Genomic DNA, 13,289 nt, shown 5'->3' with positions numbered 1-13,289 from the left:
AACATAGGGATATATATATATATATATATATATATATATACTATTTATAGTATATATATATATACTAGAGGCCCGGCGCACAAAAATTTGTGCACTCAGGGGGGAGAGGGGGTCTCTCAGCCCAGCCTGTGCCCTCTCGCAGTCTGGGACCGCTCAGGAGATAATGACCTGATGGCTTAGGCCTGCTCCCAGGTGGCAGAGGGCAGGCCCAATCCCTAGGTGCAGCCCCTGGTTGGGCTCAGAGCAGGGCCAATTGGGGAGTTGGGGTGCCGCCTACTTTCATACACAGAGCAGGGCGGATCGGGAGGTTGTGGTGCCACCCCCTGTCACGCACAGAGCAGGGCCCATCAGGGGGTTGAGGAGCTCCCCCCTGTCACACACAGAGCAGGGCGGATCAGGGGGTTGGGGCACCGCCACTGTCACACTCAGGGCAGGGCCGATGGGGGGGAGTTGGGGTGCCACACCCTGTCACACACACAGCCGCAGGGCAATCAGGGGGTTGGGGAGCTCCCCCCATCACACACAGAGCAGGGGCCGATCAGGGGGTTGAGGAGCTCCCCCCTGTCATGAACAGAGCAGGGCAGATAGGGAGGTTGTGGCCCCACTCCCTGTCACACACAGAGCCGCAGGGAGATCAAGGGATTGGGGAGCTCCCCCCTATCAGGCACAGAGCAGGGCTGATCAGGGGGTTGGGGCGCCTTCCCCTGTAACGAACAGAGCAGGGCGGATAGGGAGGTGTGGGCCCCGCCCCCCTGTCACTCACAGAGCCGCAGGGCGGATCAGGGGGTTTGGGCGCTGCCCCCTGTCACGCTGATCCCGGTGCCAGGAAGGCCTCTCGGCTCCGCTGATCCCGGTGCTGGGTGGCATATTACCCTTTTACTATATAGGATATAGGCCTGGTGAACGGGTGGGGGATGGCTGGTTTGCCCTGAAGGGTGTCCTGGATCAGGGTGGGGGTCCCGCTTTGGTGCCTGGCCAGCCTGGGTGAAGGGATGATGGCTGTTTGCAGCTGGTCACACCCCCTTCAGGCTGGGGGTCCCCACTGGGGTGCCTGGCCAGTCTGGGTGAGGGGCTGAGGGCCGTTTTCAGGCTGGCGGGTGACTGAGCTCCCAACCTCTCCTTTTTTTCTTTTTTTTTTTATTCTGGGCCACCTTTAGCTCTGAGGCTTGGCTCCAGCTCTGAGGCCTCGGCTGCTGAAAGCAGGTATCTGGTTTGTTTAGGTTCTATAATCAAAACACTGTTTCAACTCCAGCTCTGAGATCCCGGCTGGCTGAAAGCAGGTTTCTGGGGTTTTGTTTAGCTTCTATATTTGTAACAATGTTTCAACCTGCAAGCTCAGAAGCCGGCAGCAGCAGGCGGGGAAGGTTGGCTTCCTCCGTCTCTGAAGCAATCAAGCCTCCTATTTGCTTCAAGCTTCCTGGCTGCCGGCCGCCATCTTGGCTGGCAGTTAATTTGCATATTGCCCTGATTAGCCAATGGGAAGGGTAGTGGAGGTATGGCTAATTACCATGTTTCTCTTTTATTAGATAGGATGCTACTCTTGTTCAATGTTAAAATGTATGAGACCAACTAGAAACAGGATGAGCTTGACAAGAACTCAACAGGACAAGAACAGCAAAAGGAAAAAAAAAAAGAGAAAGAAATGTGAAATTGACCAAATAGTGTAAAGAATGGCTAAGCCTCTCTATTTGGGGAGACAGAGCTTTTGTTATGAATCCCGTCTCCTTAACTTGCTACAAGTAAATAAAACTACCCTGTGACAACCATGTCTCCTTCTGGAATAGGACACCCCAAGGGGAGAAGCCCTTGAGTTTGGTAACAATATGATCCTAGAGATCAGCCTCCTGGGGTAAAGAGCTAAGATGAAGGAGGGAAAAGTGTGGATCTGCAGATGTGAATTAAAAATACTTAGCACAATAGAGATTTTTAAGTTACAGTCAGGAACATTTTTGGATGGCACCTATGAAAGACAAGAGAGAAAATCAAGAAGAGAATTTGCAACTTCCAAACATCCATGTGTTACCAGACAGGGACTGGCCCATAGTGTGTGAGTTCTTGACTTGGTGCAGGAAAGAAGATGTTTATTAAAGCAGGGGACAGTGAAAAAAAAGAGGGTTTAGGGTAGAAGACACAATAGGAGAGAGCTGAGGTGGGGCTGCTTTGGCTCCCTAGAAATGTTATAGGAAAGAAGTGAGTCAAGGTGGGGCTGCTTCAGCTCAAGTCGGGGAAAAGGGGGCCTTGGAGACCGGATCAGGCGCTGAGGCTGGGTGCAGCTGCCACTGCCCACTGATCCCTGGGTTGCAAGTGCCTCATGGGGACCCATAGAGTTTAGGAAGAAATAAAAAGTTCATGCCTGGTACAGGGCATGGGCCTGTGCTAGAGCGAGTTTTTGTCCTGAGGATTTTTTTTTCCATTTTTTTCCAATCAGCTGTCCAGGTGCATTTTTAATATGCTGATACATCAAGATAAGTGTATAGGGGAGTTTTGGATTATGCTTTGGTGTTTTACTGTTTTATTTTATCGTTGTTGTGTCTGGCTTTAATGGCTTTTTGTTATTTTTCCCTGACTTCATCTGCCATTGGGTTTAGCTGGCACAAATCACATGAATTGGGCCTTTGTGCTCTACTTCCCAGACCAGAGTGATTAAACTATGTATTCTCTGGGGAGGGAGGAGACATATAAACCATTTGCTCTCAAGTGCTCTTGTTTGGGGAATATAAGGTCTTGTGATTAACTAGCTGGCTACAAGCTTCCCAAACAGTTAATTTTTTCATCTCAGTTTCTCTATTCCATTTGTCCAGGAGTTTTTCTCGCTTCTTACTATCCTGCCTCACACGGACCACAGAACCATCTTGTTGGAGAAGCCTGCTGCTTCACCAACAAGGTGCTCAGAGACGTGGACTGAAAAAAATGTCCATCACCGGTGGTGCTAACACTTGACACAGGCAGGAATCCTCATTTGAACTTTCCTAAATTGAGTCTGTGAACTCTTCATAATATATTACTGCCTGATTATACCAATTCTGTAATTTCTTCAGTTTGTTAGCATTGTGGGTATTGGTGATGAGTGAGCCAGGAAGATGCTGGTGGTTGCTATCACAGCATAACAAACCATCCCAAAGCCTAGTGGTTTAAACCAACAACACTATTTTTCTCATGAATCTGAAATCTGGGCAGGATGCAGGGGGGTGGCCCATCTTTGCTCTTCGCTGCTTCATCTGAGATGGCTCAGTTGGCAGCTGGAGAATCTGCTTCCATGTTGCCTCATTTGCATGGCTGGCAAGTGTTTCTGCTGTAGATGAAAGACCAGCCAGGGGAGTGAGCCAGTGACTTCAAGTCTTCTTCGCATGGCTTCCTCACCACATGGTGGCGAAATGCCAAGCCCACAAACCCTAGGGAGCAAAGAGGCATTTTCCCTATCTCACTAGTTGTCAAAGCAATTGCAAAGTTCATTGAATTTCACGGTAGGGGAAAAATGCTATCATTCAACAGAAGGAAAAATAAACTCAGATTACAAGGAGAATGGGTGGGATAGAATAGATTGTTCTAGTCATCTTTGGAAAATAGATTTCACCACATTAACAAATCATAGTAAATTAAGAGACAAAAATAAAATTTACATCATTTCCAAAACATATTCCATATTTTTGAAAGTGTATTCCAAACCATATTTACAACATCTTGAAATATATTCCTTTCAGCTTCTTTCTCAATATTTTTAATACGTTCATTATACTTCTCCAATAAGGAATTTTTTTTCTTCTCCATTTTTTGCTCTGGTATTTTTCCCTGAGCAAATTGCTCTTCAACTAGTTTAGTTTCCTTCTTCAATTGCTCAGCATAGATTTTCTTCAAGGCTTCTGCCTTGTTTTTCAGCTTTTTGTCTATGTCCTTGTAGATGGCTTCAGAAAAGTGAAGCCCTCTGTTCTTCCTCACCGTGTCCTCTATCATCTTCACCAGCTCTTGCAGTTGAGCTTCCTTCTCAGCCTCATCTACACTTTGGTTATTGAAGGCACAGCAGCGGTTCTCACACTCCTTGATGATGTTTTTCAGGTTTACGTCTGAAGCTTCTATAAACCCAGACAGTGTCTGATCACCCAAATCATCTTTGCGAGTGAACAAGACGATCATGTGCTTCATGGCTGACTCCCCAAAGATGACCTTGATCAACGCAACTGTTTTCTGCTCCTCCTCCGTGTAGCGGCCCAGCTGTAGAACCAGGATGATGGCGTGAGGCCCAGGACGGGAGAGGAAGACACACTGGCTGATTTCCTCACAGGTGGTCTTCAATGTCTCCTTGGTGTCAAAGAGCCCTGGGGTGTCCACGACAAGAAGGGTCCTCCCCTTCCAGTGTCGACTTGCACTCTGACATGCCGTGGTAACAGCGTGAGGAGCAACTTTAGATTCAAATTTTCTTTCCCCAAGAATGGTGTTTCCTGTTGCACTTTTTCCACTTCCGGTTTTCCCCACCAGAACAATCCTCAGAGTGTTGTCCTGAAGGCCAGCCATGTTCTTTCAAGAGGCTCTGAGATGCAGGTACCAACAAGACCTTAAGGAAGGAAATACTTAGGTAAGTGGGGACCATTCCCAAACCTCTTTTCTTCAATCTTGTCCTCCCTGAAAATTTGTAATGGTCTATTATTCATATAGAAGAAATAATAAATTTTTCACACAAAAGAGTACAATGTCCAGGTGCTTTCATAGGAGAACTCACTTAAACTTCTACAAAGCTGATCATCTCAATGTTATGTGAATTATTCCTGATCATATAAAAAAGGGGGAAATCTTTCCATTCTTTCTCTGAATCAAATGTGATATTGATCCTAAAGCTAACAGAGATTTAACCAATAAATAAAGCTACAGGTGCATCTCATTTGGAAATATTCATACCAAAATTTGTTGTTACAACACATCTTATTAATAGATGAAGTAAAAAATTACCTAGTGCAGTCAAGACATTTGACTGAATTCAAAAATAATCCATGTGTAAAGCATTTTATACATTGAAAATAATTATCTAACATGATCTTATATAACTATAAATTTAAATTTTTTATCATCACTTTCTCCCTATAGCTGAGAAAGAGTGGATAATAAAGTTAAAATAGCAGGTTATAAAGTTTTTGGACGAAGAAAAAGCAGGTACTTCTCTAACATTATTTTATATAACTGTAAAGTTGAAATTTTTGTCATCACAATTTTTTTATGCAGGTGAAAAATAGTGGAGTATAAAGTTCATTTGGATGAAGAAAAAAAGAAAGTTACTCAGCACCATCGAGAAAAACTATGAGGAAGGACTACCTGTACCAGGAGTCAAGCATTACATTTTCTATGATTACAGAAGTGTGATGTTGTTGTACGGATAGAGAGAACAGTGAGCCAAAAGCCAAAAATTCAGAAACAGACCAAATTAATCAAACTCTTTATATTCAATTCAATTACACTATTCTACATTTAGATTCAATATGGCAGCATACCACATCAAAGGGACCAAAGATGTTGTAATAAAGTAACTTTGGGGTAATCATATAACTATACAGAAAAAAAAACATAAAATTGCATCCATTGCTTCATGTCAAACAAATTGCAAGCAGATTAGAAGTTTGAATGTAAAAAAAATGCATATAAAGAAAAGAAAAAATATGGATAAATTATTGTAACCTGGAAGTAAGCAAAATATTTCTAAGATTTGAAATTGAGTTAGGAAAATAAATAATAAGGTGAATACATAAAAATATTGTAGATTATGTGAGACAAAAGATGTCTTTGAAAAATTAAAGCAAAAATGTCAAATTCAGGAAAGTAATATTTTTCAGTTTAAAACAAAGGAGGTAAATGTTCCTGTTATACACAGAAAATTAAAGAGTACAGAAACAAAATACCAGCAACTTGATAGAAAAAGGAACAAGAGATGGGAATAAACATTCAGAGGAAAATAAATTTAAATGAACCTTAAATATATCAAAAGACATTAACATACACTCAGAGAAAAATAAAAAAACACAAAAAATAAAGTCACTAAAATATTAATTAAATCACAACTCTATTTCTGAGGTGAGATACTATTTGACACCTCCAGGTTTGGCAAAAGTCCAAAGGTTTGCCAGCATAATCTGTTGGCAAAGGTATGAGGGAAGCAGGTCCTCTCCTGCATGGCTGGTGAGGATGGAAAAACAGTGCAAACCCTACAGAAGGGAAGTCAGCACTGTGCTGCCAAAGTACATATGCATTTTCTCATTCATTGTCAATCCCCCATTTTAATATTTATCCCTTAATTACACTGACAAAAATGTAGAAAGATGACACATAGGGTATTTATTGCATCATTATTTGTATTAGCAAAAGACCAAAAACCTATCAAATGGCCATTAGTAAGGACTGGTTGAATTACCTAAGACATATTCACACATTGAGGGACTATTCATCTGTGAAAAGGAATGCGTTTCTCTATACAAGCATGGAGAGGTCTCCTGGATACATCATTAAGTGGAAAAAAAGTGGAGAAAATAATATAGAGTTGACCTACCATTCTTATAATAAGGAGGAATATGAGCTACATATATAAAATACAGGACATATATTTTTCATATATATGAAAAGGCAATAGCAGGATACTCTGAAATCTAAACCAATAAAAATTTACTTACCTGGGATGGGAGAAGCAGGGTGGAGGGAACAAGGACAGAAGCTGGAAACTGGATGTCTTGGTTACACTAAGATTTCATAGATTTTATCTTGAGACCATGTAGGTAGCTTACATAATTATACAAAAAACTATATTTCAAAATACTAAACCAAAATGAAATGGCAAACAAATTTATTTGTATATTGTGGGGTGGATGAACCATATAAGGAATTGGTCCAAGACACTTAAAAAAGCAATAATTTCATTGGCCATATTTAGTGTTATTAACTTAAGTTTAACAAAAAAAAAAACCTGAAAAAATAAAATTGTTTTTAAAAATCCTATTCTTGTGTGTGTGTGTGTGTGTATGTGTGTGCATGTGTGTGTGCAGTTTTGAAGTCAATTGAAAACGAATAGATATAATAATGAGCCCAGTGACAATGACCATCCTTAGTGCCTAGAGTGTGGTTTTCAAATGCCATTTCCCACCAAAAAAATAGGGTTTTATAAATAAACTACTGACTCTAGGAATCAATTGCTCCCTTGGGAGTGTGCTAGGAAAGCATCTTCTTGTTATGAACATTAACAAATAAAGGGAAAGAATTGAGCATTTATCTTGTCTTTTAGATACCATGTACTTCATGGAAATGAGAGAATGGTTGTAGGGAACTTTTTATACGATTTTTCTATCTAATAACTAAGGGAAGAATGATAGAATTTGATATCACCACTGTTATGTTTGATCGAGCAATTGCATCAATACCCCTCCCCAGTAACTGGCTTTTCAGGCTATTTCACTATGGACTTTCCCTTTGCTGAGACCACATTTCACTTGCAGTGACCACATTCCATTATCTCCCCTCTGGTTATGCATAAAGAAGTCTCTGTCCAGAAAATGCCTGCCAAAAGTTCTTTTAAAGCCCCTGACTTCTGTCACTGGGGGCTGGAACCATCCAGGCTCAGCCACCTGCTGTGAGGATGAACCAATAAATTCCTAATCCCTCACCATGCTGGCCTCCTGCACTCCTTCTTCAGTGACCTAAAAATCACTTCTGACCCTTAATGAAATTTAGGCCATCATTAATGTCAGTTACTGTCAAAGAAAGTGAGACAACTAAATATTATGTGCATTCTGAGGGAAATTTCAGCTGAACCTATGATGTATTTCCAACCAAATAGTCAAACCTGAGTCAGATCAAGACTCACCTTAAATAAAACTTCACCCAAAACACTGGACTAGAAGAGCAGGTGAAATGACACCATGAGAATGTTAATCAACAAAATGTAAACTGTCCGGTTCTTTTGGGATAACGACTTCCTCCTTCTTACACAGAGAAATTTTCCAGAAAGAAACAGGGAAGGTAAGAAAGCTATATATTAAATATAAGAGAAACCAAACAATTGCAATTTATAAATATTAATTAGATCCAACTTCAAACAGTTTTTAAATTTATGAGACAATCAGGGAAATCTGAAGGCAACTGGCAACTTTGTAAAAAATTCTATCTGCTTTTGAAGTCTGATTACGGTCATATTTGTAAATGGTTTCAAATATTTACTGATAAAATGAAACAATGATATTTGCTTCAAAATAATGCGGGGTGGCTGGTGAGTGGTGAGTATATAGATGAAGCAAGATTGGCATCACTTAATAATTGTGGAAGCTTGGTCTAGGTACATGGAAGTTCCTTGTATTGTTCATTTAACTTTGAGTAAATTAACATTTTTCAACAATAAAAATTTGATATGTGTGTAATATAACCATGGCTGACACTCTATACCAAGCACCCTGATAATTTCTTGTATATTATCTCACCTACTCCCCCATAATAGCCTGAAAAAGCTCATTTTTATTATTCTAACTTTTTAAATAAAGACATTGACATGGCTTGAAAATGCTGATACACTTGTCAAGGTCACTGTGCTAACAGGTATAGGGCAGAACAGGGCATCAAGTTCAAAGTCTATCTGACCATGACCTTCCCTCCTAACCACTGCACAAAATGGCCTCCTCTCAGTGTCTTCTCAGACCAGGATTCTAAAATTACATGGAATCAGAGCTAGATCAAGAGAGGGCAGGGAGGAGAGTCCACACTCTTTCCAGACAGAACACTTTTAGGAAGCCTGCAACTAGGGCCATTAAGTGGAGGGTTTCATATACATTGTTCCTGAAGAATAGCCAACCTATACCCATGAAAAGGATTCTGCAAACTGCAGTCCAGATATCCTCTGCCCTTAGTGATGTGGGCAAGCCCTAGAGTTACCACACTCCCTGGGATCCTGCTTCTTTTTCAGTAGAAAGAGGGAGTTAGACAGGTTGTTGTCTAAATTGCTTTCAAGCTCTTAAAGACCTGCCTTGGGGACACTCATTTCCTGTCCAGGGAAAAGGAAGGCTAGTCAGGCATCCCTCAGTGTCTATCAGCGCAGCAAATGCATGAAGGTGCATCAATCAGCACAAATGTGTCCTGTTCAATATGAGACATGTAACATCTATAATAATAAAGTTTAATATGCTAATTAGACCGAATGATGTTCAGACTACCTTGTGGATGAAACTGGGGTTGTGAGGTTCCAGGCAAGCCTCCCCGGCTGGGAGCGCCGGCCGAGGCAAACAGCCCGGGATCGGGGAGTGGGGTGGTTCGAGGGCCAGCCGAAGCAGGTAACCTGGCCTGCGAGGGCCAAGACCCTTGCACAAATTTCGTGCATCAGGCCTCTAGTTGTATAATAAAGCTCCTGACTCCCCTCCCTACCCTCTATAATTACCCTCTGACAGCACCCCCCCCCCTGCTGTGCTGCTGGCACAGAACCTGCTCCTTCCTGGGACCAGAACCCACACCATGTACACTCCATGGACCTACTGCCCAAACAACTCTAGTGCTCAGGGCTGCTTCTCAGCCAGACTCACCTTCTTTTCAACCCGTGGATGAGCTCTCAAATGTTCTCCAAAGACACTCTTCCAACTGCTGCTTTATTTTAACTGTGAAGAAAAAGTGTTTACAGTCTCTTAAACCACTGAGCCAGGAAGCATAGATTGGGTGGAGCCTGTGGAGAAACTGTTTGCCTTTAGAGACAGTAATATTTCCCCTAATTTTGTGGGTGCTTTCATTTTGCCTAGTTGAAAATTTTCTTCCATCCGCTTGCTCTTGTACCAAAATTACCAAAGCTATATTTGGTGTTTTGAGTTACAGTGGTGGGTCCAAAGGCCCTTATTAAATGACATGAATCTTGCCCCCAAAAAGGCAAGCACAGTGTCTATCCCATTCTCTGGTGCAGTGGGAAAATGCAGGGTCATTCTGGAAGAAGAAAGTTGGACATAGGAGTTGGTGTATCCTTGGGTCTTGCTGGAGATGGTATAATATGGGTTTTGAGTCTACTCTTTCAGGAGGGTCTCAAGTTACTTATTCAGAAATTAACGAAACTCAGGTACAAAGCCAAAGGTATAAACCATTGGACACCAAGTAAAAACGAGGAAGGAGAGGCCTGGAGAAAGTCTTCCAATGATCACAATCTCTTTGTTTTGGTTTGTTTGTTTGTTTTTTCATATGTTTCTTGCACAGTTGAAAGTCTACATTACATGACATATAAAGATGCACCCAGGGAGTAGATGCTTCCTCCCTCCCAGCCTTCCTACCTTCTCTCTCTCCAGGCCCAGACAGAGGCAGCTTATCCTAGATTTACCAGTGGATGTATCCAAAAGGATCTGGAAATTATATCCAGGTGAGAGGCAGGCTGTTGAATCTCTCATGGTTGACAAAATGTTCTAGTTCTCCGTTGCATCACCACAAATAGATTAAATTTTGATTACACATTTTGCTTCACTAGATTGAGAAAGTGGGTTAGTCAATGCTTAAGCTTGAGGATAGGTACTAAGTGGACCAGATGTGCCATGAAGTAGAGCACAATAGAGTTACTACCCATGGTGGGAAGCAGATAGATTTGGAAATGTTGGTGTAAATGGCCATATTATTGGACCAATTATTGGTATGAATGACTTTGGTCGCCTTGAAGGAACCCAGGTAACAGTTTTTCTATTTCCAATAAAGACACAGATCAGGACCAGCTACATAATTCATAAGGTCTGGCACAAAAGGAAAATACCAAGCCCGTTGTTTAAAAATCATGAAGAATTTGAAGATGACATTACAGAGTTGTAAACCCTCTAAGCACAGATCCTTGAGCAACCCTATAAGGCACACATCCATGAAGCTCACCTTGACAGGCTGCATATATATGAGACCAGAGCAGAGTCAAAACTGCATCTCCTGATCAAAATGCCTCAACCACTGCCCCAGTTTTGCTTCATTCTCCATATTCCCTGAATGAAACTGGTCCTGCCAGAAGCTGCCTTTTATGTTTTTAGGGACAACAAATTGCTCCTCCAAGCACACTCATAGGTTCCCAAAAGGGAAGAGGGATGTGATTGAAATGGAATCCATAGATGCTATAGGGAATGGAATGCGGGTCTTGAATGGTCCTCGCCCTGAGGTCCTTGACGATGGAGGAGCATCTGGAACACAGCTCCCATCCCTGAACTCTCTCTTAGGACTGACCTCCCTCTAAGAGACATTTGATAGAAGGGATTTTGTCTCATGTCTCCTGTGCTGTTCACTTGGCCGTGCTTCTCATCCTTAGAGCTCCTTTCCACATCCAGCTCTGCTGTGAGCCACCTGTATCTCTGCTGCTGGTCCCCACCTGCAACTCCATGAAGGTGCTCTCCCCCCTCCCAGGATGCTGCTCCTTCCACATAGTCAAAAGAAAAGAGATGAATGTAGAGAAAGACATGGCTTCCTAATTTAAATTTTCCTATTATTCTTTTCCCTCTTTATGTTTTACATCATAGACATACATGTCAACGTGGAAATATGTGGATTTTTTTTCAAGGTTGGGGCTATTAAAATACATTTCTTTAACTTCTATCAGAGTCTGCCTTGTGGAGTTCAAGGCTTTGTATGCTTCTATGTTCTAGTTAAATGCAAAACTCAAAATTATTACAACTTTGCAAAAATAATAACAGGAGGTGAAAGGAATGGTTTCTTGAACTGTCCTGACACTTCCATAATGAACAACTAACCTTGGTATATCAGTTGCCTGTTGCTACCATAACAAATTACCAAACATTTAAAGTCCTGAGACAATGCAAATTAATTTTCTTAGAGTTATGGAGGTCAGAAGCCTGAAATTAGTCTTATGCAGATAAAATGAAGGTATCCTCAGGGCTGTAGGTATCTCAAGGAGAGAATACATCACTTGGTTCTTCCAGCTTCTAGAAGCTTCCAGAATCCCTTGTTTTGTGGTCACATCACTCCAATCTCTGCTGCCATCATCACATTGCCTTCTTCTTCCTTTGATCTTGCCTCCCTCTTCTGAGGGCCTTTGTGATTACATGTAGGACCCACTCAGATAATACAAGACAATCTCCTCATCTCAAAATCATTAACTTCATCACATCTGCAATAAGGTAACATTTATATGTTCTGGGGATTAGGAATGCTTATATAGGGTTGGAAGGTATAATTTTCAGCCTACCACATTTGGATAAGTTAACCTCTCTGTAACTGCCTTTTCTGATCTTTAAAATGGAGTATTGACTTCATAGGGTCAGTGTTTATACCCGGAAGTAGGGTTCTGCTGTAAAAGAAATGCTCAAAATAAGGATGTGGTTGTGGAATTGGGTAATGCATAGATGCTGGGAGCATTCTGGGGCACTTGATAGAAAATGCCTAGATATCCTTGAAGAGTCTGTTGCTGGGAATTTGAATATTAAAGGTGAGATCTCAGTGATCTCAGGACAAAGTGAGGACCATGATATTGGACATTTGAAGAAACGTTATTTTGATACAACGGGGGAGAGAAGTCACTGAGTTACGTTCTACAGCTGGGTGGAAAGAAGAGCCTGAAAGCAATATACTTGCGTTTCCAAGGACAGTTTGGAGGGTATAGCCTGGTTTCTCCTTGTAAAATGCAACAGTCAAGAAATGAGAGCAATGCATCTATAAGCCAAGGACCTCCAAGGGTTGCCAGCAGCCACAAGGAGCTGGAAACCAGCAAGGATCCTCTCCAGCACCTTCAGAGAGAGCGTGGCTCTGCCAACCTTTTGATGCTGGAGCCCTAGAACTATGGGCCATAAGTTTCTGTGGCTTTAAGCTACACAGTTAGGGGTACTGTGTTACATCAGCCCTAGGAATCTCACACAACACCTTTCTCCTTCCTCCACCTTTTCTTCTGCCTTCTTCATGTTTCATCCACTCAGCATCCCAGAGATTTTCCCTTATGCATGAGCTTGTGTTTACTAGAATAAATCTTCCCACTGCCACCCCCACATCTGGCCCAGGTGGACCACAGGGACTGCTGATGAGTGAAGTTATCGCTTTCTCAGAAAAACCTTTAAACTCTGCCTGACCCTGTCTCTCAGCAATGCCTCACTGCCCAGGGCTCCCTACCCTATAATTAGCTCCACCACATTCCCTTTAGTTTTACAGTTTCTGAACTCAGGCCCCTTACTGAAGAAGTTAGTGGTTCTGAAAAGTATATGCAGCACCAACCCCCGCCCCCAAATTCTTTCTCTTTGAGAGAGAAAGTGGAAAAGAAGGGCTCCTGGACTCTTAAGGGAGAGGGCAGACTACCAGGCTGGTATGAGCACAGCAGGTACCGAGACCAACTCTTC

At 42.2% G+C, this 13,289-nt stretch overlaps 1 protein-coding gene across 1 annotated transcript; it reads right to left on the bottom strand.

Annotated features, from left to right (window-relative positions):
• Positions 1–3,247: 3,247 nt before the first annotated feature.
• Positions 3,248–9,590, bottom strand: LOC102425262 (GTPase IMAP family member 7-like). The gene is made up of 2 exons (XM_014462154.2): positions 9,531–9,590; positions 3,248–4,549 (listed from the first exon to the last, which is right to left on the bottom strand). Exon 2 carries the CDS (start codon positions 4,507–4,509, stop codon positions 3,622–3,624), a length of 888 nt encoding a protein of 295 aa, XP_014317640.1. The 5' UTR covers positions 4,510–4,549; positions 9,531–9,590; the 3' UTR covers positions 3,248–3,621.
• Positions 9,591–13,289: the final 3,699 nt, after the last annotated feature.

This window comes from Myotis lucifugus, unplaced genomic scaffold (assembly GCF_000147115.1).
Source record: "Myotis lucifugus unplaced genomic scaffold, Myoluc2.0 scaffold_171, whole genome shotgun sequence".
In the NCBI taxonomy this organism is placed as follows: Eukaryota; Metazoa; Chordata; class Mammalia; order Chiroptera; family Vespertilionidae; genus Myotis; species Myotis lucifugus.
Note: the sequence above shows the minus strand (reverse complement) of the source record. Positions and strands in the feature narration are given on the sequence as shown.

Coding starts and splice junctions, on each gene's coding strand:
- LOC102425262 (XM_014462154.2), bottom strand. CDS start 4,509: ATGGCTGGCCTTCAGGACAACACTCTGAGGATTGTTCTGGTGGGGAAA.